The sequence below is a fragment of the Astyanax mexicanus genome, chromosome 4, assembly GCF_023375975.1.
Source record: "Astyanax mexicanus isolate ESR-SI-001 chromosome 4, AstMex3_surface, whole genome shotgun sequence".
NCBI lineage: Eukaryota > Metazoa > Chordata > Actinopteri > Characiformes > Acestrorhamphidae > Astyanax > Astyanax mexicanus.
This window is the reverse complement of record NC_064411.1, coordinates 41,556,891-41,583,179: the sequence shown is the minus strand read 5'-3', so window position 1 is coordinate 41,583,179 and position 26,289 is coordinate 41,556,891. Positions and strand designations below refer to the sequence as shown.

At 38.6% G+C, this 26,289-nt stretch overlaps 2 protein-coding genes across 6 annotated transcripts in view; one reads left to right on the top strand and one right to left on the bottom strand.

Moving 5' to 3' along the window:
- The window catches only part of LOC103023327 (SH2B adapter protein 2), a 39,262-nt gene extending 38,942 nt beyond the window's left edge, over nucleotides 1-320 (bottom strand). The window contains exon 1 of the mRNA XM_022662625.2: nucleotides 132-320. The gene's annotated coding sequence lies outside the window, so the exon portion shown is untranslated. The remainder of the gene's footprint in view (nucleotides 1-131) is intronic.
- Nucleotides 321-2,870: 2,550 nt separating this feature from the next.
- On the top strand, nucleotides 2,871-13,007 carry LOC111194505 (SH2 domain-containing protein 4A-like). Of its 5 annotated transcripts, none has more exons than XM_049478977.1 (5): nucleotides 2,871-3,024; nucleotides 3,262-3,323; nucleotides 9,783-9,873; nucleotides 10,611-10,744; nucleotides 10,869-13,007. In XM_049478977.1, the coding sequence occupies exons 1-4, from the start codon at nucleotides 2,886-2,888 to the stop codon at nucleotides 10,631-10,633; spliced, it is 315 nt and encodes a 104-aa protein (XP_049334934.1). In that variant the 5' UTR covers nucleotides 2,871-2,885; the 3' UTR covers nucleotides 10,634-10,744; nucleotides 10,869-13,007. The 5 variants fall into 5 exon arrangements, 1 of the variants encoding a protein (XP_049334934.1); XR_007438913.1 differs by lacking the exons at nucleotides 2,871-3,024; nucleotides 3,262-3,323 and adding exons at nucleotides 6,871-7,106; nucleotides 8,806-8,875; XR_007438912.1 differs by lacking the exons at nucleotides 2,871-3,024; nucleotides 3,262-3,323 and adding an exon at nucleotides 6,756-7,106 and having other exon boundaries at nucleotides 8,806-9,873.
- Nucleotides 13,008-26,289: the final 13,282 nt, after the last annotated feature.

Genomic DNA, 26,289 nt, shown 5'->3' with positions numbered 1-26,289 from the left:
ATATATATATGGGGGGGGGGGGGTGGGTAGCTAAGTGGTCCACCACACACACACACACACAAACACACAGAGGGTCTCCTGACCCCTGATGATGAGAAGCTATAGCTACAGGATTCTGCGCGCGCGCTCACCTCTCACATCCCAGTCAGTGCATGACGCCGTCCGCGGTATCGGGCCCGGCGCTTTGCGGCTCTCCGTGTCCGTCACGGGTGCAGGTGGGTGAAGTCCCGCAGCACAGAGAGCAAAATTCCAGGACCAAATCACCCCCAGCAGAAACAGCAGCAGCAGGAGAAGCTCAGCACTGTTCAGCTCTGCTCTGCTGTCTCTCTCTCTCTCTCTCTCTCTCTGTCTCTGTCTCAGTGCGCGTTGCGACAGACAGGGGGCGCCCGCGGACCCACATTCACTTCAGCTCTGTTATAAACACACAGGCTCTCTTAAAGGAGCCGCACCCTACAGCTGAAAGGTTCAGGGGGTCCTTAGAATAAAGTTTGTGGCTTATTTGGGGGAACACCGAAAATATAGGGTCTTATAAGAGCATGGTTGAAATGGGTTTAACCAATTAAAAGCTTTTATTTTGCATTTTGTTTTAGAATATTTTTTGTGTTTACAATCAGAGACGAAGGCCCAATCCCATTTTACCCCTTGGCGCCGCGGTACACTGACCCCATAGGATTTAGTTGTTTCTCCAGCAGAATGGTGCATTTCCATCACTATAAACATGCCTCCACTGCGCTAACGCTTACTGCAGCCAAAGTTCAACATGGTTCAACTTTGACCTTGCAGCAAGCGGTACTGCTGCAGAAAAGGCATGATGTGAACTTACTAGACCAGGTAAAATCTGATGCTGATTGGTTTTAGAAGGACATGTGTCTAGGGGCGCCGAGTGGTCCAGCGGTCTAAGGCGCTGCCACTATGAGCAGGAGGTCGCAGGTTCGAACCCCAGCTTATGCAGCTTTGCTGTCAAGCTGCCGGTGTCAGAGGGAGCAAAATTGGCCCTGCTCCCTCTGGGTGGGTAGATGGCGCTCTCTCCGCACATCACTCCTAGGGTAATGTCAGCAGCACAGGGCGTCTGTGAGCTGATGTACCGGAGCCGAGCCGCTGTGCTTTCCTCCAAGCACGCTGGCTGCTCGGTAATGCTGCATTAGCAGCAGCTCGAAAAGAAGTGGTGGCTGACTTCACATGTATCGGAGGAAGCAAGTGTTAGTCTTCACCCTCCTGGTGTGTTGTGGCATTACTAGTGATAGGGGGAGTCCTAATGAGTGGGTTGGCCGTGTAAATTGGGGAGAAAAATGGGAAAAATTAGAAATAAAATTATATAGAAGGACATGCGTGTGAAGTTGGCGTGTTGACAATTCAGTGGGTGGTTCGTTCAGCGGGAAGCTGGAAGGATAAAATGAATGAACAGATTCATTTCGTCTCCATAGTAGTGCTGCTGCTATTTTGGTTTTAATACCAGCAGCAGCAACTTCAGGCACAGTACTCTAGGTTAGTTCAAATTCGCCAAACGAACGTGCTCGTCCTGAAGCAACTGTATCACGGCTCATTTTTCCTGCTTTTCCGGTTATTTTGAGAGGATACTGACTGCAGCCTGCAGGAAGGCAGAGTTGGACGTCCAGTGCGTCCAGCTCCGCCCACTTTGTCAGCATCATGTCTTAGCTCTGCCTCTGAACGCAAGTAAATACTGTGTATACACTACAAGCTTGCGAGACTGACAAGGCGTGGGGTGGACAAAGTGGGTGGGACTCCACTCAACTCAATTTAGTTTCACATGTGTGTCGTGGGTGTGCACGTCCAGATTTGGCTAAAAATTTTAAAAAGGTAAAAGCAGAAATGCTTAGAGGAGCCCATGTGTTGATCGATATCATCATGGAGTCCTAAAATTGGATTCAGCGGACAGGTCCTATGGTGACAAACATGGCGCTTTCAGTGACACACAGGAGAGAAGGTTTGAGAACCCTTACTGAACACAGAGCTCACTGTACAAGATACATTGCACTTATAGCCCTTATAGCTCATATTGCCCTGTACCAGTGGAAGCACCTCACATGCAGTGGTGGGTCGACAGGCTTTTGTTAAATGAAGCATGTCAGCACACTCATGTTGGAGGCTATTTTTGATGCAGCATTTACTGAAGCAAAGTGTGCTTCAGAAAATACAACACAACCCAATCTCTTCAGTCTGCATGCCTAAAAATTCAAGCAGTTCAGCTTGGTTTGATAGCTTGTGATCATTAATCTTCCTCTTGATTTTCAATTTGATAAACTCAAAGAAACTCATAATTTTAAGTGGTCTCTTATTTTTTTCCAGAGCTGTATATCTTCTATATTATATACTGTATGTTTTTATATGTCATTTAAAATTTACACTGGCATGCCAAATGTCATGGGATGGCAGCATGTAAATGGATCATGAAGTGTTACTTTAGGGAATGACTTGAGTATGCCCACACCTATATACGTTTGGAGGTCTTGTGAGTGAGGTTGAGTGGGTACAGTGTGTCATAATCAGTGATGTCAGCTCTAATCTGACTCTTTTTTTTCAGTAACGAGTAATCTAACGCGTTACTATTTCCAATGCAGTAATCAGATTAAAGTTACTTATCCAAGTCACTGTGAGTTACTCTCTCCACCTCACACACACACACACACATCGCGTAATCCATAAAGTAACTAAGTTTTTTTAAGGAGTAATCAGTAATCGGATTAGTTTTTCAAAGTAACTATACCATCACTGCTCTAGGCTGTGTCATATATGCTTATCAGTTTAACCCTCTATTGTTTCCTGGGCTTGTAGAGCTGATGTCATGTAGGATTTTCTGGTATGAGAGAGGCAGTCAGACAGCTTGTCTTTGTTAAAGCTTTTCTGAATTCGTTTTTTTTTCCGTTATGATCAACAGGAAGCCAGGTATGCGCCGGTCGCTGTCGACGTCCAGCAGGGATGAAATTATTCGCTGGTTTAAAGAGGAGCAGACCCTCAGAGTTTGTTTACAGCAAGGCGAGAGTCGAGTTGCCCCCTGGTTTCATGGTGAGTTCAAAGTGTGGGCCATCTGTGAGCTTTAATCCAAGAAAAACCTCTCTCTCTCTGTCTAAGTGTTCTGCTTATAATTACTGGGTTTGTTATTATTATTATTTCAAAGGATTAATGCTATTTCTTTATATTTGTTTGCAATATTACTAACATAATAAATAATTATATTACAGTCAATAAATTGAAATACGTGATTAAACGTTTTTGATTTGGGCTCTTTCTCTTTGTACACAGGTATTATTACTCGTGAGGAGGCGGAGGATTTGCTGAAGTCAGGCAGCGCTGGAAGCTTCCTGGTCCGTGTTAGCGAGAGGATCTTTGGATATGTTCTTTCTTACAGAACATAGTCTATGACTCCTGCAAGTTTGGGCAAATTTCACTGTATTGTTTATTTTATATAAATTTTTTTTTTATTATTCATGTTTAAAATTAAATTTCTCATGATTTTCCCATAATGCCAAAACAGGTCCACTACCATTTGAAAGAGTCTGTCCTAGGCTATCACCTCTGCAAGTTTGGGCAAATTTCATGCTTAAAATTAAATTTCTCATGATTTTCCTATAATGCCAAAACAGGTCCATGACCATTTGAAAGAGTCTGTCCTAGACTATGACTCCTGTAAGTTTGGGCAAATTTCACTGTATTGTTTATTTTATAGTAAATTTTTATTTTTTTTTACTCATGCTTAAAATTAAATTTCTCATGATTTTCCCATAATGCCAAAACAGGTCGATGACCATTTGAAAGAGTACAACATAGGCTATCACCTCTGCAAGTTTGGGCAAATTTTACTGTATTGATTATTTTATAATAATTTAATTTTTTTTTTATTTATGCTTAAAATATTTTTTTTTCATGATTTTCCCATAATGCCAAAACAGATCCATGACCGTTTGAAGGAGTCTGTCCTAGGCTATGACAAGTTGTACTGTTTTGTTTATTTTATCTTATCTTCATTTTGTTATATTCTATTTTTATTGTATTATTTTATTTTGTTGTCTTACTTTATTTATATATCTATTTTAACAACAGCTCTTGGGTGTAAACTGAATCGTGAGATCACAATTTTGTTCCACCTCATGAACCACATGTGATACGAATGACAGTAAAATCTCCTTGAATCCTTGAAAACAGGTCCAGTACCATTTGAAAGAGTCTGTCCTAGGCTATCACCTCTGCAGGTTTGGGCAAATTTCACTGTTTTGTTTATTTTTAATACTTGCTAGTATCAGATGTAAATTCATTCTCCAATAAGCCATCACAGGGCCACTGTGAGGCAGTCCTATCAGTTCCTCAGGCTATCAGCACTGCGTATTTCTGCGGGTTTCACTATAGATAGCCCCTTGCACTTGAGGTATTGGATTTAAGGTGATGGTTTTAAACTCACACCCCCTGTTTCTAGCACAGGTGTCTTTAACAGGTGATTTCTAGACTAGACTGTTTAGAAATATGCTGAGCAGTTTAATGGTGGAACAGTTAAGTGGACCTTTTTGTTTTATTTGTTTTGGCATTATTGGAAAATCATGAGAATTTTCATTTAAAGCATGGATTAAAAAAATAATAATAATATAAAATAAACAATACAGTAAAATCTACCCAAACTTTCAGTGGTCATAGCCTAGGACAGACTCTTTCAAATGGTAGTGGACCTGTTTTGGCATTATGGGAAAATCATGAGAAATTTAATTTTAAACATGAATAAAAAAATAAAACAAATCAATATAAAATAAACTAAACAGTAAAATTTACCCAAACTTGCAGGAGTCATAGGCTAGAACATACTCTTTCAAATGGTAGTGAAGCTGTTTTGGCATTATGGGAAAATCATGAGAAAATTTATTTTAAGCATGAATAAAATAAAAATGAATATAAAATAAACAATACAGTGAAATTTGCCAAAACTTGCAGGAGTCATAGCCTAGGTTGGACTCTTTCAAATGGTCATTGATCTGTTTTGGCATTATGGAAAAATCATAAGAAATTTAATTTTAAACATGCATACATTTTTTTTATTAATATAAAATAAACAATACAGTGCAATTTACCCAAATTTGCAGAGGTAATAGTCTAGGATGGACTCTTTTAAGAGGTACTGGATCTGTTTTGGCCTTTTGGGAAACTCATGAGAAATTTAATTTGAAGCATGGATTGAAAAAGTAATATTAATATATTATCTCTCTCTCTCTTAAAAACCGATGGGATTGTTATGGTATTATATCAAATAGATAATGTACTGCACTAAATCTACAGTGAGGTGAGTTATTTTAATCCGTTTTCTTCTCGTTTCTGGGCTTAATGTATGTCTGAATTAATATAACCGACTGAAACGTGTCTGTCTCTCTCTGTGTTTTTTAGCGTGCTCTCCTCCTGCGCGTCTGTTTACCGTAAAATCGCGCGTATACGCGCGGATAGCTTGACTCCGGTAAAACACCAGCATAGATATACTCCTTAATAACTGCCCACATCTTCCCCAAGGTACACAATAAGACACTTCAGCAGACACAGCCGGCCCATCGGGAATCCTCACGAATCTCCCGATTAGCCACTCCGGGCCTGGACACACTGACAAAGTTGTAATTAACTGATTTCCAATTTCCAGTCTTCATTATTCATCTTTTAATAATGCTTTTTCCGCCCAATTCCTTTGGAGGGGAGTGCAGACACATATCTGTTCTCAGTCTTCAAACTGATTGGGCATAAAAAAGGCCACTGCAAATTTCATATTTCTTTATTTGTGGATTTCATGCATCTGTTTGCCAGTATTCATGCCCTTAGTGCTGTCATTATCAGCCAGCATTGGCAGAGCAGCCAAAAAAATATTGAGAGCATGTGTGCTGTTTGACAAAAAGGTTAATTTATATAAAATAAAAAAACACTTGAGGCTTGTAGTGTAAAGACAGCCACTGACACTGGTGATTTTTTTTTTTTAGATTTTATATAACATTTTATTATTTTATTGTTTATTCTATTATAATTCTGGTCTAAGTGATTCCTAAATGGCCAGTGAGTTTATTTAACTGCGACTGAGTGAATACAGCCCAAACCCAAGGTGTGTTAAAAACAGTTTTTTTAGTCCGGTGTTCTGTCGAATTTTGCTACCCATCGATACATGCTTCCCAAAAGGTACTGCGCATGCGCCAACCTACACAATTTAATTCTTTCTCGTGTTTTATGTATAATTATTCTGGTTTAGGGGGCGTTATGTGCATTAAACAACCTGGACGCACTATCATTGCACAGAAGTGTAAATGGAAACTAAAAATTACACTTATTATCATAAATAAATACAAAAGCAGTTTGTAATGAGCTATATTTAGTATAACTTTGCCATGGTACAATGAATTATGCACTCCAAATCTAATAACGTACATCTACTGGAATATCACTGGGTACATGCCCTAAAATAGTGCTTCTTTTGTATTTTTACAGTTAAATATTCATTGGGGCAGCACGGTTCGACAAGGTAGCAGAATTCGACAGAACGCCGGCCCTCTTTCTCCAGTCCAGCTCCGCCCGCCCTCTCATCAACAGACTTTTGGAAGAAACCAAAGTCACTGGAAAAGAGGGGGAGATCTGAGATTTTGAGGCATGATATTTAATATAATTAAAATAATATATTTCACCGTTCCTATTAAATTATGATTATTTACGTTTATATCTCACGTTTTAATACAATATAACATATAATGAATATATTAAAACACACAAATTAAAAACCTTTCGGGCAACAAAAAAAACCCCGAACCTAGTTTTGAATGGTCGTGGCTCCACTCCACTGAATCAGTAGCCACAAGAAAGACGTCCTTTTCTCCGGGAGCTGCATGGGGACTGCAGGAGTCCAAAGTCTCGCTGTGTTTTATGGGGAACAGTTATTAATATTGGGTCAAATAATCCAGTATTTCTTCACTCTGGTGCTGAAGGTCCGCTGTGCTGCTCTGTACTGTGTTTCCCTTTTACTCTGTTTTCATTTAAAGCCCCTCAGTCTTAAAACAGCGGCACTAGCGGGCCTTCAGAACCGATAGTGATTATTACCCTGCCGGATTAGATTAGAGCAGCGCGGCGGAGCTCTGTAAGTCCCGGTGAGTAATTTAGTTAGCTGACTGTTTCAGCTCTCGGTGAAGCGCGGTCTTATTATGATACTTAAACGGCGCTGGGTGTTTGTTTTGTTTCTGAACGAGCAGGTGCTGCTGCAGGTAATCGAGCTAACTGTAGCTAATTAGCTTAGCCAGCCATCCTCCACTCGCTAGCTCGCTAACGTTAGCTATCTTACAGCGTTATTCGCCATTAACGCGCTTTAAATAGTCTTACCACTATTTAAATACTATTTAAAGCGTGTTAATGGCGAATAACGCTGTAAGATAGCTAACGTTAGCGAGCTAGCGAGTGGAGCATGGCTGGTTAAGCTAATTAGCTACAGTTAGCTCAACCGGCTAAGCTAATTAGCTACAGTTAGCTCGATTACCTTTAGCAGCACCTGCTTGTTCAGAAACAAAACAAACACCCAGCGCCGTTTAAGAGCTGATTCACGACCTTCTCTCCCAGCACAGGGTGTGTTTTTCTCAATCAGCAGCAGCTTTTAAACCACGCTGTAGTTCAGTAATAAGATCGCGTTTCACCGAGAGCTGAAACAGCCAGTTGGCTAACGGTAGTTAAAATACCTAACAGGCCTGAGAGCTCCTCTCGGTACTCCGGTCTAATTCGGCAGGGTTTTTGTAGATATTTAATTTCTGAATCTTATTAATACTGAATTAAAGTATGGTAATCTGGCTAATGTTAAAAAGTCAATTAGCTTTTTACCAAAACACTTTTAGTTAATGTATACCTAATTTTAGCGGTGTGTTCCCACAAGACGAATAAAAAATAAATAAAAAAAAGGGGGCGGCCGTCTGCGCATGCGCGAATTTCAGCGGCCGTCTGCGCATGCGCGAGTTTCAGCGACCGTCTGCGCATGCGCGAATATTAGCGGCCGTCTGCGCATGCGCGAATATTTGCGGCCGTCTGCACATGCGCAAATTTTAGCGGCCGTCTGCGCATGCGCGAATATTAGCGGCCGTCTGCGCATGCGCGAATTTTAGCGGCCGTCTGCGCATGCGCGAATTTTAGCGGCCGTCTGCGCATGCGCGAATATTTGCGGCCGTGTGCGCATGCGCGAATATTTGCGGCCGTCTGCGCATGCGCCAATATTCGCGCATGCGCAGACGGCCGCTAAAATTCGCGCATGCGCAGACGGCCGCAAATATTCGCGCATGCGCAGACGGCCGCAAATATTCGCGCATGCGCAGACGGCCGCAAATATTCGCGCATGCGCAGACGGCCGCTGAAACTCGCGCATGCGCAGACGGCCGCTGAAATTCGCGCATGCGCAGACGGCCGCCCCCTTTTTTTTATTTATTTTTTATTCGTCTTGTGGGAACACACCGCTAAAATTAGGTATACATTAACTAAAAGTGTTTTGGTAAAAAGCTAATTGACTTTTTAACATTAGCCAGATTACCATACTTTAATTCAGTATTAATAAGATTCAGAAATTAAATATCTACAAAAACCCTGCCGAATTAGACCGGAGTACCGAGAGGAGCTCTCAGGCCTGTTAGGTATTTTAACTACCGTTAGCCAACTGGCTGTTTCAGCTCTCGGTGAAACGCGATCTTATTACTGAACTACAGCGTGGTTTAAAAGCTGCTGCTGATTGAGAAAAACACACCCTGTGCTGGGAGAGAAGGTCGTGAATCAGCTCTTAAACGGCGCTGGGTGTTTGTTTTGTTTCTGAACGAGCAGGTGACGCTGCAACTGGATTTTATAAAGATATGAGAAAAGAATGCTTTCGTCGTGGATTTAACATGAAAAGGTAAGCTGCTGTTATGTTCTGATCTGTGCAGGCAGTTTATGCACTTAACGTAACTCCGTTAGACAACTAACTTACAGAGCTAGCGTTTGTTGTGTCTCCGGCTTAGTTTTCTGCAGTCCATGATTTATTAGCTAAGGTGTTTAGTTTATTTTGACCCCAAACAGCAGCATTCACTGCATTTTGCATACTATTAACTAACCGCGTGAATCCACCGTACGTGCAAGTTACGAGTAACGGATTAGTAAACACACTCTTGTCTTTTTTTTGAATCCTCACAGTTTCTGTCAGAAAACACTGAAAGAAAACTTCTCCTCTGTCTCTGTTTATACAGCGATGGTTTGGGTTTAAAGCTGGGTTTGTTGTGCTGGATATTTGGTTAGGAGCAAGTTACACCCGCAGCTAACCAGTGACTTTAAAAAACAAATAAACACAGCTGTTACTGGACTTTATGGGTTTTAAAAAAATGAGTTAATTACTTTTAAAAGACTAGGCTACTAATGTTGGCCCTGCTGTGTCCAGCTGATCATCCAGAAATAAACATTACCTATGCTGGTCAAAAGCTATTTAAAGAGCTAACCTCCCAGGGTGTGTTTGTTTGTTTTTTTCTGGTTTTGAGCATTTTTTTAAGGAGGGAGTGTACGTCTGAGCTGCAGTAGAAGAGTGTAATTTTAGAAAAGTTGCTGTATTTGTCTCACTGTCTTAGATAGTATAGACTTTAAACATGTTACTAAAAATTAACACTGGACTGTGTTTTTAAATACTTGCCATTCTGGATGTCCTGAACATTTTCATGCATATTTTTATGTCGGTTAGTTTTATTTATATAAAGTAAGACCTGTAGATCTACTTTATTGGATAAATTGATACAGCTACCATGAACTGTTTTGTTTCTGTTCTGTAAAATCAGGCCCAGTTCCAAAAGACACAACATCCTCAGTGTCCTGGAGCTCCAGCTGAAGCACTGGCCACTCCACCTTCTCCATCCCCACCCAAAAGAGGTTGATGAATATATGTTAATACATTAATAGCTTAATATTATTACTCTATTTGTTCTTATTACTGACTTACCGGGGGAACTAATTAAGGGACGGAAACACACACAGAGAAATGTGTTGGCAGTGCTGTTGCTAATTGTACTGAGTGTCCGCAGTGTACTGGGAGGATTGTGCTGGGTGCTTATTGTTTCTCAGGTGGTAAATCATGTTTGTTGTTGAATGTGCATTTTTTTTCCTTCCCATCTTGTAAAATCCTGCCTTTGCAGTCCACTTTAAAATATTTCCAAACACTGCTAATAAATAAAAAACAAACCCAGTTGATTTTATCGGAGCGCCAGTACCCAAACCCGACTGACTAAAACTTTCAATCGTAACCACCTTACACTTAACGATTGAGATGACACGACCGCAACTCAACTGCAGCTCGACTCTAGCCAGACTCTCGTGATTTTATCCTGACTCTGGAAATTTGTCTGCAACTGTGAAATCATTGGAAAATCATTAGGTACCTGAACACTCTTCTCTCTTCACCCTTAATGTAGCAGCTACCCACTGAATAACTGTTAGCCTGTTCTATAGCGACTGTAATTTCCTTCTGTCTGTTTCTTACACTCTGTAGGTACTTATATATATATTTTTTATTGAACGTGGCAGCGTGCCGACAGTCACAAGTATTGCAAATGTTGGGATAAATTTCAGCCAATTTAACTTTACTAGAATGTGCTCTGTGTACTCTGCAGGTACTTCTAAGGCAGCTAGTTGAAGGCGTGATTGAGGTCCATGCCAGAGGGGTTCTGCACTGTGACCTCAAGCCATAGAACATCCTGGTTCAGATGTACAGTTAGGAACCACGCCTTCATCTTCTGTTCTTCTGGTATGGGTTTTCAGTGAACACTACAGGCAGAGAACTGTCTTCGTAGAAGCTACCATTACTGAATAGAGATTCAGGTCAAAAACATTCCTTAACGCTCAGTCACTGTCTCTAATTTACTTTTCAGGACCTTCCTCATGAGTGGTTTACCCATGAGGCCAAGTCCTCCACAGTGTTGCAGATAGGAATCATCCTGCTGTGTGTGAGAGGTGACCCTTCAACACCAGCACGGAGATCACCTCAAAGAAGTCTCAGATCATCTCTCCACCATCTGCTCTATGACCCCTGGCTAAGTATACACCACGACACAGCCACCACATCAGGCACACCTCAGTCAGGTACCATATAAAACAATAATAATAATAATTTTAAAAAATCAATATTTTCAATCTCTAGTTTAGAGAGTTCTCTAGTAGAGCTGGGCGATTAATCGATTTTATCGATAAATTCGAATTTATAGTTAAGGACAATGTGTTTTTATGAAAATCGATTTTCTCTGAGTTTTCTTTTTCACCACAGACGCTCCTCTGTGGGCACAGAGTGAGCTTAGCTAGCTCCCTCCATACCTCCCTCCCTCCAGCGCGCGCACCCCCCGCCCCTCCCTCACTCCCTCCCTCCCTCCCTTGCACGCACAAACACACACGCGCACACACACATACACAAAACACATGACGGCGGAGCTTAAGAGCAACTAGCTCCGTGATCTGGAGTTGGTTCGGTGTTGCGGCGTTGGACGTAGACCAAACAGGTCCTCGCTGTAAGGTGAACCAATTTATCACTATACCTTAAACAGAACCATGTAGCGGAGTGGGAGAAGTGCTGCTACCATAGGAGTGAACGCAGCAGCAGCACCAGTTCACCATTCAACGTTAAACAAGGAACTGTCCCTGGCACATCTTCCAACTGTGTACCAGGTTTTGTATGCACTACAAGTTAAAATGTTTTGCATATTCATGAGAAAAGATCTCATTTTATAGAACACTGGCACTTTTTTAAATGCTTTGTTTTGCAATTCTAGCCCAATAGGGAAAAGTATTTACTTAAGAGCATATAAATTGTACTTGTTTTCTATTGTCTACTTTGTAAGTTTTATCAAAAAAGGGCACCATTTTATTTATTTCTATTTGTTTTTAAGGGTGTGTTTATTTATTTATTTATTTTTTAAGTTTGAGGGTGCATTGTGTCAGTACCTAAACTATGTTGGAGAAAGCTTTCTAAAAGTCACTAGATGTTCTCACTGTTTACAATAGTTTTTTTTTGCTTGTTTCTGGTTGCACTTTAACCACAAATGGAACATTTTAAGTGAAAACAAATTAAATAAGAACTAGTTTTTAACCATTTCTTTATCATCTTTAGTTTGATTTTTAGTAGGGGGAAAAAATTGATTTAAATCGAAAATTGGATTTAAAAAAAAAAAAATCTAAGATTTTTTTTTTTCGGCCATATTGCCCAGCTCTATACTCTAGTTTAGAGGGGTTTTTTTTATAAAACACAGCTAAGGAAAATAGCAGGTATTAATAAAGCTATTGATTCCATACTTTTAAAAAGGTAATGATTTTCTTTAACTATATAAATGTTTTAATCGTTTTGTGTATTGTATGCTTTTAATTGCTTCCTGTTTTGTATTTGTGTTCATGTACTTAAGGCTTTAATCCTTTTATCTTGATATTGTTTATCTTTTGATGTTTATTAATTACTTAACTGTATTTATCTTTATGTAGTATACTGTTAGTGTTTTAATCCATACACTTTTTGTATATATTTCTTTTATTGCTTAGTTACTTGCTTTATTAATGGTTATTGTATTGGTGTTTTAGTCTTATTTTGGGCTTATATTCATTAAAAACATTTTAACGTTTGTCTTTTAGTGCTTTAATCAATTAATATTGTACTTATCTTTTACTATTTTACTATTAATCTTTCTGTACTTAATTATACATTATTTTTTATTTATTTTTTTATAAAATTAAAGGCGGGTTTATTAATTGTATGTCTTTATACGGGATTTTATATTTGCATATTTTTGTTTCATTTAATGTTTATGCTCTTTTGTCTTTTTCAGATTTTTACATTTTTAATTTGTGTATTGACCCAAGGAGTATGGGTTCCTCTCAAGGTTTCTATCTCTCTCTTCTGAGAGAATTTTCTTTGCCGCTGTCTCCTTTGTGCTTACTCAAAAGAGGTTTGGACACTTTTTTTTTTTTTAACTGTTCTTAATTTTGTTTGTTTCTTAACTTTGTCAATAAATGTTTTTTTATTGCTATCACTTTTGTCTGTTTATTTGATCACACTATCGCTAAGTTTCTTGAAATGTGTTTATGGAAAAAAAATAATTTTAATATTTTATTAAATGTGGATTTGATGCCCACATTCAACCACTTTTTAACACTTCAACTAAACACTGAAAGAATAAATCAGAAATTATTGATTTATTATTAATGTAATGAACAGAGATGTTCTGAAGTTAAAAGCTGATTATCCCATGTGTCTCATATTCCCAAATATGATAAGGTTGATAAGGTCATGTCAGCTCCAAGGACAATTTCAGTTTTGTATTTCAGTGAAAGTTATTCCTTTAATTGAATTTATATAAATAATGTATCTGGTAATATACAAAGGCTCTTAGTGTTGTTACACCTTTTTGTTATACTTAAAACCAAAGTGTAATTTTCAACAACTCGCCTCTATGTGATGTTTGACCACTTAGGAATTACACTGACATTACTTCTACAAGTCATGGGATAGTAGGTTTGAGGCTGATCATGAAGTGTTACCTCAATGTATTGGCCAGTAATTTATTATTGAAGGTTATTCATTCAAATTTATTGTGACTGGTGGTCTGCCTACAATTGTCTGTGCAACTCTGAGAAATATCTATATACAACTTTTAAAACGATTAAAGCTTTGGGATTTACATGTGCAAAATTAAGCCCTGCATACAGAAATATACTGATAACTTTCTGATGCTTTAAAAAATAAGAATCAAAGGAATCAAATTCCAAAAGATAAGCATTAGCATTTCAGAAGTACTGTCCGAGGTCAGCATACACACTAGAAAAACAGAGAAAAAAAATCACAGTTCTTACAGTCTGCTTGTCTTACCAGGTTCCATGAGACTGCAGTATCCCTTTATTCATCCAATAACATAAATCATACATTAATAAAACATCTGTTTTATTAGAAATACTTGTTCAAATTACAAATTAGCACCCACAACTCCACAGAGGTTGGAGGACCATAATTTAATATAATTATATATTTAAGTTACATGATTTTGAGCATATTACTACATTATTTTGCCTTTCAAAAAATGCCAAGTGAGCAAATCAAATCTAAAACTATTTTTTTGATCCCCCTCTGCATGTGATACATAGAGATCAGTAACATCTTTCAGTAAAAATGGTCTGTAAAAACAATATGAAATTTGAAAAGGAAAAAAATACAAGCTACAAAAAATGTAACTTTCAAAATAAATTCATGGTGATCACTTGATTATGACAGAAATGGACACCTGCTAAAACCACATACCTATCCTTTTGGTTTGAGGTAAATCTGTCTACCACAAACCAAAATATACAATTACAGTAGAGGAATCCTGCTTTAAGATATTTGGCCTCAGATGCATCAGTAGCACTTTACAATTAATTTACATTGTTTAACCATACTTATGTTAGAATGCCTCAACTAATTATTATTATGACACTAGTTAAGATATTAATTCCTACAAAATGTTAAAACTGATATCGCAATTCATCTTTATTTACAACATTCTTAAGCATTACAATTTAGAAATGTTAAATAATATTTACCACTTAATTACCACTTAATGTTTATTACAGTCGTAAGTACTGTTATTTTTTACCCTGATTGTAAAGAGTTACAGATGCATCAGTAGCTGGGTAGAACAATATGAATATGACTGCTGTCTAAATAAATTAAAAAGGCATTTTTTTACGGCAGCCTCACGCTGACACAGGGTCCCAAGCAGTGATGTTAGTAACGCGTTACTCTAATCTGACTCTTTTTTCAGTAACGAGTAATCTAACGCGTTACTATTTCCAATGCAGTAATCAGATTAAAGTTACTTATCCAAGTCACTATGCGTTACTCTCGCTCTCTCTCTCTCTCTCTCTCTCCACCTCACACACACACACACACACCGCGTTCCCTTCCCCATCCCCCTCCGCTCTCCCCCAATCACACGCGTCTCGCTTTCTCCCCTGTATCTCTCTCTCTCGCGCTCGGCGTGTTTTTAGTTTCCGCCAGTTCTCGGGCTCCCTATCTCTTTATAAAGGCGGGTTTTCCCGGCCACGTCCCAATTCACTAGCCAGGGCAGCGGTCTGCACAGATCTGATTTGAGAGCGTTTGAAGATTTTACACCACACGTGATTGGTCTGTGAGTTTCCCATGCCGCAGAGTGCATATACCGTAAAGACAAGAAAAGTTCTGACGCTTTAAATGAACACTGTCAAAATTAAATCCTTCTCAGTAGTTTATCGGTTTGGGTCCGCATTGGACAAGGTCTGGGTCCGGACCCGGACCGCAGTCCGCATATATGTGATCCCTGGCCTCGACCATATACACGGTTTTGTTTTATCAAACCACTCCTTGCTGCCCTGCAGAGAACAACAGGTTCAATATTCAGTTTTACAGTGTTAAATATGTCAGGTCAAGAAAGACTTTCTTTATTTTATATTTTTTTTATAAAAACAAGTATTTATGTTTAGTAAAATCAAGAAAGACCATATTTTATTTTTTATAAAAAAAATTATTTATGTTAAGTTAATTCAAGAGAAATGGTCTTTTAATTTTATAAAAATAAATAGTTCAACTTTAAATGTCTAGAGATACATTGATGCTGTTAAAAATGCTTTTTCCAATAAAGGGAGTATTGGCAAAACTGGTTATAATTTTTATGTTAAGGAGGCGGGAGGTGGTGTCTGCAGCTGCTTAAAGTAACCAATAAAGTAACTTGTAAAGTAACTTAGTTACTTTTAAAATCAAGTAATCCATAAAGTAACTAAGTTACTTTTTAAAGGAGTAATCAGTAATCGGATTACTTTTTCAAAGTAACTATACCATCACTGGTCATAATGATTGGGTCCGGCGATGTCTGGCTAGATTTTTCCATGTAAATAAACAATAGACAACTAATAGAAACTCACACGCATATCCCACAGGGAAATGCAGTTCTCTATAGCTTCCATGGGACATGAGGCCAGTTTTTTTAGAGATAAAAAAATATTTTTTGCATGGAATCGCTTCAAAGAAGCCTTTTGGCACTTTCATTTTTAAGATTACCTTGAGTCTCACCATTCCTCACAACCCTCTAAATCCAGGTTTTCTCACAAAGCACATGAAACAAAATGCTTCTTAGCAATATGATTTACTCAAATTACAGCTAATCCCCTTGCCTCGGCTGAAACTTCTGCTGGGATTTTCCCGCTTATTCACTAATTTCAGATTATTTATTTTGGATATAAAGCTTGGATGAGACATGAGACACTGCATGGGGAGTCCCATCTAGATTGTGTACTAATCCCAAACCAAAATCCTCCCAAGCTCCTCGTACAGAAGGGCCTACAACTCACTGATGAGTTTCACAGCCGTCACCCGGTCACTGATCTGAGAACAGCCTGCTCCCGGCCTTACGGTGTAATCCAGTATTCTCCAGTCAAGATCTAAACCTACAAATAGCCCCCAAGAGTTGGTCTGTGCCAACTTTCAGCGCACCTGCATGCACAGGTTTGGTCAACTCTGGTTAAAAACTCTTACAAAGCTACTTTAAATAGTTAAAAGAACAATATATAATTATATAAATATATAATATATAAAATGAAATCAGGTACTAGGGACGCATGCTAGCATGTTTAAGGTAGCAATTCTCGATAGCAGTTCTTCAGCTAGTATGATCGTCACTGAATTAAAACTGTTATGGAGTGGAATTGTGTGTTTTATCCTCTGTTCCTATTGGCTGCTCATTCCCTTGTCCTAAAATGTATTCCTCTTATGCTGGTAATAAAGGTTAAATAAAAACGCGTTGTATAACCAGACATCCCAAGTTGCAAAAATTAATTTTAGGGAGGTACCCCCGGACCTGGACTTGGACACCCCCCGATTCTCTGCCCAAAACACACACAAATTTAACACATTTATTTAAGCCTACAATTTAAAATACATAATTGAAAGACACTGTACAAATCTTTGTACAGTAGTACATGACCATGCCAGCATCAGTTCATAATAAACAGGGACCAAAAGGTTGTACACACACACACACACACACACACACACAAACACACACACTTTTACTTTACTTTTACCAGACATGGATATACTTTAGAGTAGTCAGAGGTGAAATGAGTTTTGATAGGAGCCATGATGCTCCTGAATGCATCCCGTTCAAGAGTGAGAAAAAAAAAAACAGTGCCCGCCCACACTAAAAACTGATTGGCTCTTTGCACAAACTCTTTGCAGAGAAGAGGTCAATTAGAACCATCTCTGTTTTGCCTGTGCTTCATGAATATGCACACAAGGGTAGCACCTTTCTCTCCCTCTCCCTTTGTTTCACACACGTGGTTGGGGGAAAAAAGTCTGTGTTCACTCTGGGAGATTTTTATTTGGGCATCAGGGTACTCATGGCAAGGTGATCGAATGATCGAAGTTCAACTGAGGCCTAATAGTGGGTGCCAGATGGCTGGGACATTCCATTTCCAAATATGTACAGGCATTTACTCATTAATAAGACGTTTTCCTATGTTCCTATGTTACAAAATCATCTTTACTCAGAATCTAGTGCTTTCAAAAGCCATTGACATGAATCTGGACAATAGACGTGAATGGAAAAGCTTCGTCCAGCACTGATAAAATGCTGTGAGATCCAATAGCGTAGACGTGTGAGAATAACAAGAGAACACGAGGCCGTAACCTGGAGCAGCAGCGATTGGTGTGGGCACACTGAGTATGTGTCCAGCCTCCACAGGACCTTATTGATCCTTCAGCTGATTTCTGCCGGAAGGAAGAATTGACGGAGCTCTATGAAGTGAGGGAGGAGGAAACACACACGGATATAGACACACACACACAACAAATGGGAGAACCATGTCAACCAGGCTCAGCTCCGATAGCATCTAAAAGGTGAGATAAAAGGTTTGCATTTCTGTTTTTTAGATAATGAACATTCAAAAACATCTGCTTTATTTCCTGCAAAAACCCAGCTTCCTAAGCAGCAGTTAGGTTTTTAACATAGCTTAATATACTATTTAGATTTTCATTTTTTTCATCTAAGATCTCCTCATAACATTTGCTTTTATTTATGCATCAAAAATAGTTATAATTATAATCATTGATAAGTAAAGTATTTAACTTTAAAGATTTCTTTTTTTACTGTGCTCGTTTGAACAACACACTACAGACTATCCTGTCATTGCATTTTATTCAAAAAGCAGTGGTGATTGAAAGAAAAAAGTTTGGACACACCTTCCCAATCAATCTTTTTTTTAATTTAATTCTTTATTTATTTTCTATACTGTAGATTCATATTGAAGGCATAAACAAAACAATTAACAGACACATATGGAATTACATAAGGCCTCCACAATCACAATAATTCTGCATGTGTTTCTGTATAGCTTTAATGTTTTCATTATTAAATGTACATACAATTTTTAAAAAGAAAAAAAAACTCAGAGGTGTATCCATACCTTTGGCTGGTACTGTAACGCTAGCATGAGGGGAATTAGTTGTTATCTTAGGTTGTTAGGTTATATGTCAAGGCCTTCATTTTTGTGATATTACTAAAACAAAGAATTCCCAACAACTCCACAGAGACTAGAGACATAGACTGAAACTCTGCAGTAATAGTCTTAATTGAACAATGTTTGAACATGCAGATGTCTACAAACCTGTAACATTGATTACTGTCTAAAATCAAATAATATATTATTTTTTATTATCTTTTTATATCCAGTATAGTGTGGAGATCTCGAATATTACATATCAGCCATGGCCCAGATTTAAGCAGGAGGATAACTGTACAGAGCTTTACAGAATCCCCGGGGTAAATTATATAGGTCATAACCAACATCTCTCAAAAGCTGCTGGGTTAAATTTACAGAATTGGTCCAAATCTGCTCCAGTGTTTTCAAAATGATGCTATTTTCTTTCAGGGTGTCAGAGCGGAACCCACAGTGTGAAGACTGATGTATATCAGTGTTTCTCAAACCTGGGCTTGGAGGTGCCCTGGCTGAACAGCAAGATCAATCTGGTTTTCCACAAAGACTGTATACAAAGACTATGTCTAGTATGGGTTATTAGCATGACTAGCCTAACTTAAGTCAAATGCATCAAATGCTATTCTGGTCAAGAGCTGTCTGGACAGCTGGTTAAACAGCTTGTTTACCAGCGCAGGGTGTTTTCTGCCTAATGACCAGAAATTCAACCACTTTATCCCATCCAAAACCAGTTACCCAGCTAGCAGAGAATGTTATAAGAATGTTTAGCAATGTTTTGAAAAGGTTGCAGGAAGGTTAACCTGTAACAATACAGAAAACATTTCGCAGGAATGTTCTGAGAACATGTGACATAATAATGATTTGTTTTACAACATTATTAGAACATTTTTCACATAGCGTTCCCGGCTAGATGAATACTAGCATTATTACAGTAACATTCCCAAACAAAAAATTAAAATTAAACTTTCAGAACATCCAGAAAACTTGACAGATTGGATGTTCAAAGAACGATAATTGTAATATTCAGAAAAGTACTCTGCTTCTATTAACCAACAATTGTTAGCTGGGTTACCAGCAAAAGCCGATCTTAAAGGTCTAATTATTTCGCTTTTTCCTTAATTTTAAAATGTCTAGTTGTGGTCTCTAAAATAAATTAAGGTCATGTAGGTCATGCTGTTTTTTGCTCCGGTGATCGGGTATAATCATACCTGTCAAGTTTTGGACTTAAAAATAAGGGATTTTTTCCGCCGCCCCAACAGCCCAAACGAGGGAAAAAAAAAAAGAAAAAAAAAAAAAAAAATAATAATAATAATATATATATATATATATATATATATATATATATATATATATATATATATATATATATATATATATATATATTTATATATATATTTTTTATTTTTATTTAATAGATTTAAAATTGAAATTGAAGGGTGCACAAATTTACAAAAAGGACATGGATCAGATATATTCCATAAGTAAATAATAGACCTAAGGGGCCTACACAATTAATAATCTTTCATTAATACTTCTTTCTATCGTTCAGTCCACTCCTGATCAGTTCAGTTAATTTCAGCCCTCTCCACATTTTCTCTCTCTCCAGCTCAACCATCTCTTCTACCCCTTCTAAATAATACATTACATTACATTATAATACATTACCACAATACTTTAAACAAAGATTTAAACAGAGATTTAAAAAAATTCTAACAAACCCTAAAACTAGCCCTGAACTAATAGAGTTTGGAAATGATAGTTATTGGCTGATCAGGCACATCAGGGCAGGGCATTATATATATATATATATATATATATATATATATATATATATATATATATATATATATATATATATATATATATGTAGATTTTTCTCAAACCCTGAATATCTATCTATCTAGCTAATTCTAAAGTTAAGCTAACTGAGTCACAAGCTGGATTTTATTAAACACACAGTGGGTTTAATTTATGTGTTGATTCAGAGAAGAGTCTTTTTAACCAGCTATCAGAAACAATCTCATCACAGTTTACATGGTTAATTACCTTTCTTTTAGAAAAATCTCCGTATATTCAGATTAGTTTTAACGACAGCTGCTCCGACTAGCTGCCTGAACTCACAGCGAGGGGAGGGGCGGGGCTTCCCGCACACTAAACTGCGCTCCGCAAAACCAGCTAGCTGATTGGCTGTTTCTCCTGAAAGGCGGGACTTTCTACTTGAACCGGCACCACGATTGGTTAAGAGCCTGTGGCCTATATATTTTTTTATTTAGTATAATACGGGAAATTTACGGGAAAATACTAATACGGGAGGACGGCGGGAAAGAGGAGTAAAATACGGTAGTTTCCCGGCCAAAACGGGAGACTTGACAGGTATGACAGACAACAGTTAAAATGTTTTAAAATAAAGACATTTCTACACTAATAACAGTCTTTGCAGTGTCATATGTTACTTTACAACATGTGTAAAGGCCTGCTAAGTGCAGTTCAGCCACTGATCTAGTCTTAGAGTCTCTGTAAAACCAAGGTTGGTGAGGCCATGAATACTATTTCACAGTATGTAGACATGGTGCTTTTCCTAATCAACTCGTTTTTCTGAACATTATCTCTTAGCTACTGCAGACAGTGGAGGTTGAGGAAGAGTTTCATGTCTTGTTACTGTTTCTGGACCTGTTGTAGCCTAGTGTTTGTCAAGCTAACTAGCAAGCTTAGCTGTGCAGCTATAGAAGATGCTGAAAAAAACTCCTACAGTTCAATTGTAGCAAAGTATTTTTAATGCTTTATGTAATGTTTAATGTATTTTTACTCATATTATACTTTAATTAATACCCGAATGAGTTAATTATATGGATACTGGCAGTTTAAATTAAGTACTTAAGTATATGTGTCTGTACATATCCTAGTTTATATATCCTTCAGAGCAGCGCTGTCAAATGAGGATAAGCTAGCTGCAGGAGTGTGTGTGTGTGCGTGTTTGTGTATGTGTGTGTGTGTGTGTGTGTGTGTGTGTGTGAAATGTCAGCAGAGGCTGTAAGGTGTGAGAGGCGTGATGTGATTAATTACAGCACATTCACTATAAACATGGCAGGGCGGCTTAGTCAAAGGACTGGAACATCAACAGCTGCTGGCAGAACACACACACACACACACACCATGCACTGTACACAAGCAATGTATTTGCCTTGATATACGCCGCCACTCACTCTGTCCTCTAATGGAGGACAAAATCAGCTGACCTACTTATGCCCCACCCACAAATATGTTCAGCTTATGGGCCATCTTTACACACTGCTCATAAAGCTACAGGGGTTGGGCAATGAAACTGAAACACCTGGTTTTAGACCACAATCATTTTTGGTGGAAAGAGGAGAGTTGAGGTGCACATTGAATTCTGCCGTGATTTTAGCAGCCGTGGTTTTATGTTTTTTGAATACAATCTGGGTTAGCACCCAAACATCCCTTTCAGACAGCTTCCTCTTACAGCGTCCACAGTTAATCCTGTTGGATGTGGTTCATCCTTCTTGGTAGTATGCTGACATGACCCTGGATAGCGTGGCTCTTGATACATTGCAAAGACTTGCTGTCTTGGTCACAGATGCGCCAGCAAGACGTGCACTCTGTAATGAACTCTGTAATGTTGTGTGCATTGCAATATTTTGAGCAAAACTGTGCTCTTACCCTGTTAATTTAACCTTCACACTCTGCTCTTACTGGTGCAATGTACAATTAATGAAGATTGGCCACCAGGCTGGTTCAATTTAGCCATGAAACCTCCCACACTAAAATGACAGGTGTTTCAGTTTCATTGTCCAACCCTTGTAGTTCAGAACCTTTTAACTGGGTTCCTTTGCAGGTTTTCCAGATTATGTAGCCAAAACAGCCCTGAACTATTGAGGCATGGACACCACAAGATCTCTGAAGCTGTTGTGTGGTATCAGGGCCCTCATGACCCTGTAGGCAGTTCACTATTTGAACCTCTTTGGAGAGCAAGAACAGACCACAAGACCTTCTTGACATTTTTAAGATGTTCTGACCTGGATTTCTAGTGATTATAGTTTGGTTTTAACCCATTTATCAACTTCACGAACTGATTGTTCACTCGCTGCCTAAAGTGTAGATCCACCTTCTGACAGATGCCACTAGAACCAATGAAATCAGTGTTATTCAGTTCATCTGTTCGTCAATGTCATGCAAAATCCTTGTATCTCCCTATATACATGTATTTATAGAAGTGCTATGACTTCATTAAGAGACAGTCTTCTTTGAAGCCCCTCAGTCACCTTTACACCAGGGTGGGAGGATGGGGTGGGCTTCAAACACAACCTCACAAAGGGTCGTGGACAGGGCCGGCCAGCCAAGCCTCCGATTGGTTGATCCCAGTCACGTGGACCGTGACTCACCCACACTTCATCACAGAGAGCGAGCCTGAGCGGCATGAGCTGACACTGAAGCCTTGTTACCATGGCGACTCCCCCCTCCAGGCCAGCATCGGCGGGGATGGCGGTGGGGTCTCAGCGGGAGGCAGGAGGGGTCGACCCAAACGGCAGGGCTTTCCTCAACCAGCACATTAATATTTCACCTGCACGCCTGTGTGAGTGGCAGAGCCAATTCTCAGAGCGAGAGAGAGTTCTGAATGCAGCTGGAGGAATGGAAAAAAAGCTGAATGGATATCTACAGTTCTCAATGGAGAGCTGAAGAGGGAGTCAGAATGACAGAAGAGCTGGGTTTAAAAACAAGTGACATTTTTCTGCTTTTATTCCAATTAATCAACCCATGAGGTAACAGCTAACAGATGCCTGTGATGACCAAAAGAAAGGCCATCAACTTACCCAGAGAGAACAAGACCATTTGTGCTCTCTCAGACTCCGGCTGCTGATGGCAAGCAGCATGACCCTGGATTCGGACCGCTAATCCTCGGATTATAGTGGCAGAAATTCATTACACTGGACCACGCAGAATTTTAGAAAGTCTGTATAGGTTTCAGTATACTTCCACTGTAGAAAAAAGTCCAATTCACATTCACAACTGTAAGTGATCTGTATCTGTATGTAATGTGAACAAATCTGAAACACCTCACATGCGCACACTGATACGTGTATAAACGTTGCCTTCTTCACCAACAACAAACAACGTCATATTTGAGAGACGACTCGTAGCTTTATAAAGGGAAATGGATGCGTTTTGCAGCTCATATGTGGAGCATCTTTTGCTGGAGTGGAGAAACAGCAAACAGCTGGTCTGAAGTTCATGTTCAGGTCGAGGAGGAGAAAAAAGTTCAGGCTGTTTGCTTTTGCTGTTTTTTGCAGCTATAGCTGCACAGCTGCACCAAGAGATGTGTTGTGGGTACGTGAGAGAAGCAAGTAGCGCATGCGTTAAAGCAAAAAGACGCATGAATTCTGATTTGACTGTTCACACTCATGTCGCATGTCCATGAATTGGATAATTATTTGATTTAGGACCACATATGAAAGTGTCTCAAATCTGATTTGAAAAAATTTGCATTTAGCACATTCACACAGCCATGAAAAATCAGATCTGAGCCACATTGAGCAAAAAAACAGATTTGAGTCACTTCAGCCTGGTAATTTGAATGTATTGTTCAGAATAATGCTCCTAGATCTAATGGAAAGTCTTCACAGGAAAGTAGAGAGTTACTTTATTTTCAATTATCTTCCTTTCTAGACAAACAGTCTCCCAATCCTTGTTTTGCTCACTACTATACTTTTACTATTGTTTCCTGTAAAGTTCTGCTTATACAAACGTAGAAGGGGACATTAAGCTTCCAGTGTCCATCCACTGTAAAACAACACTATTTTTGTTTTATGGTAATGTTACAGAAATGTTTCCATAATAATTGCATTAGCAGTGTCTCATTAAAACTGATAACCCACCCTTATAGCTTTACCAAAATGTCCACCAAATTAAGTTAAACCACACCCAGATTCTTCTATTGACGGGTTTTTGTTCTAAAAGCCGCTGATATTTCCTGAGCACAGCTGCTGCCCCAGCACCCAAACCCCTCCTCCATTACCTGCATTTACAAGCCAGTTTATCTCCCAGACACTAACAAATGGCTCGGGGTGTAATTACGAAAAACCTGACAAGGGATATAAAGGAGGAACAGAGGGGATGTGTGGGTGTGTGGACAGGAGGGCTTCTTTACTCTTTAATGAAAATGTAAAAGCTCAAGATGATGGTGCTCGTTAAACAGAGAACCAACATGAATTATTCAGTCTGGTCCAAAAAGCTTCCACCAGCACCCTGACGGCTAACAGCGGTCAGCCAGTTTTAGGAGGAAAAATCATTCAAACAGCTAGCTAGATAAGGTTACTAATAATTATGAACATTGTTAGGCATGTTTTATGGGAGGGGGCTATAGACGACCATAAATGTTCTTTAGCTAGTCCCTAAACCCTCATATAAAGTTGTATTATTAGTTTAAATCATTAGTACAGTTTTGTATTCATTCTGTCTTTTATCAATATGTCAGTCTCTATATTTATATATATATATATTTTTTTTTCAGTTTTTAGGTCCTGGCAGTTCACTGCCAAATTTTGTACACTGGATTTTGTACCATTTGGGGTTATTGAATGGACCTGAAGTGGCAAAAATAAAAGAAAAAAAGGGTGTGTTTTCAAAAAAAATTAACCAGTAGTGTATATTTATAAAATATGTGACCACAAGGAGAGATTTATAGTAAATGTAATATACTCAAAACGATTAAAAAAGGGTACTCTTATTAAAAACATTTATATAATTATATGCACTTACTGACTAATTACGATATGCTGTGAATTTGACCTATTATTTTGTCTATTTCATGCTGTTGGATTGTATTTTACACATCAATAAATACATAAATATATTATATATAATGTTATGTAATATATAATGAAGTGGACACTGATTTTTCGATGGGTGGCAACTGTGCGTTTCCCCACTCTCTCCCCATAGATGAACTGAGCTGTCAATCATCATTAAGCGCCATTGGCCAGCCACCAATCAATTGCAGGACGTAAAAAAAGAGGCGGAGTCTTTTGTTTAAATAAGCGCGGAGGGGGTGTGGGCTGTTTTGCCGAATTTCAGGGCTGAACTGCAGCGGCGCTTCCCCGCGGATAAACAGCTACTGTACTATAGTTTAGTTCACTGTAGGTGGCTAGTTTTGGCCTCAGTAATGATAGTTAGTCTTGACTTTTAAATACAGGATATATTGTTAGTTTTGTTCGGTTGTTGTTTTTTTTTAACCATTCGTGTCAGGGTTGCCATGTCCAACAAAATTAACCAGCCCAAAGTCGGTCTAAAACCCGCCCTTCAAAAGCTTAAACTAGCCCAAAATATGTCCGTCACGTGTTTTAAGGCAAAATGGCGAGGATTGCATCGCCTACTATTTTGTTTTCAAGGGATTTATTATAAGTATTGCTGTTTATTATAGTCATAATATTGTAACAAGTGTCTTATTGTTTTTATAATAGTTTTGTATCCCAGTCTCGTGCGTACTTTGGTCCGTGTTCACTCTCCTAGGTAAGTCCTAGCTGCAATTAATGTTAGTCTGTTTTGTATTTTATATTTTAATTTATTAAATAAATATTTACCACCTTTTTTTCTTGTCTGTCTCGTCATTCTCACCTACTGTAAATACACCTTTAAAAGCCACCAAATTAATTTCTTACACTCTTTTTTTTAACTGCCTTGAACCACAATCACTGTGCCACTGTTTTTTTTTCCATTAATAATGTTCCATTAATGTGTTTCTTGGAAGTAATAGAACATACCAGTCCTGCTTAAAATTAATACACTCTTCCTAACCTTTAA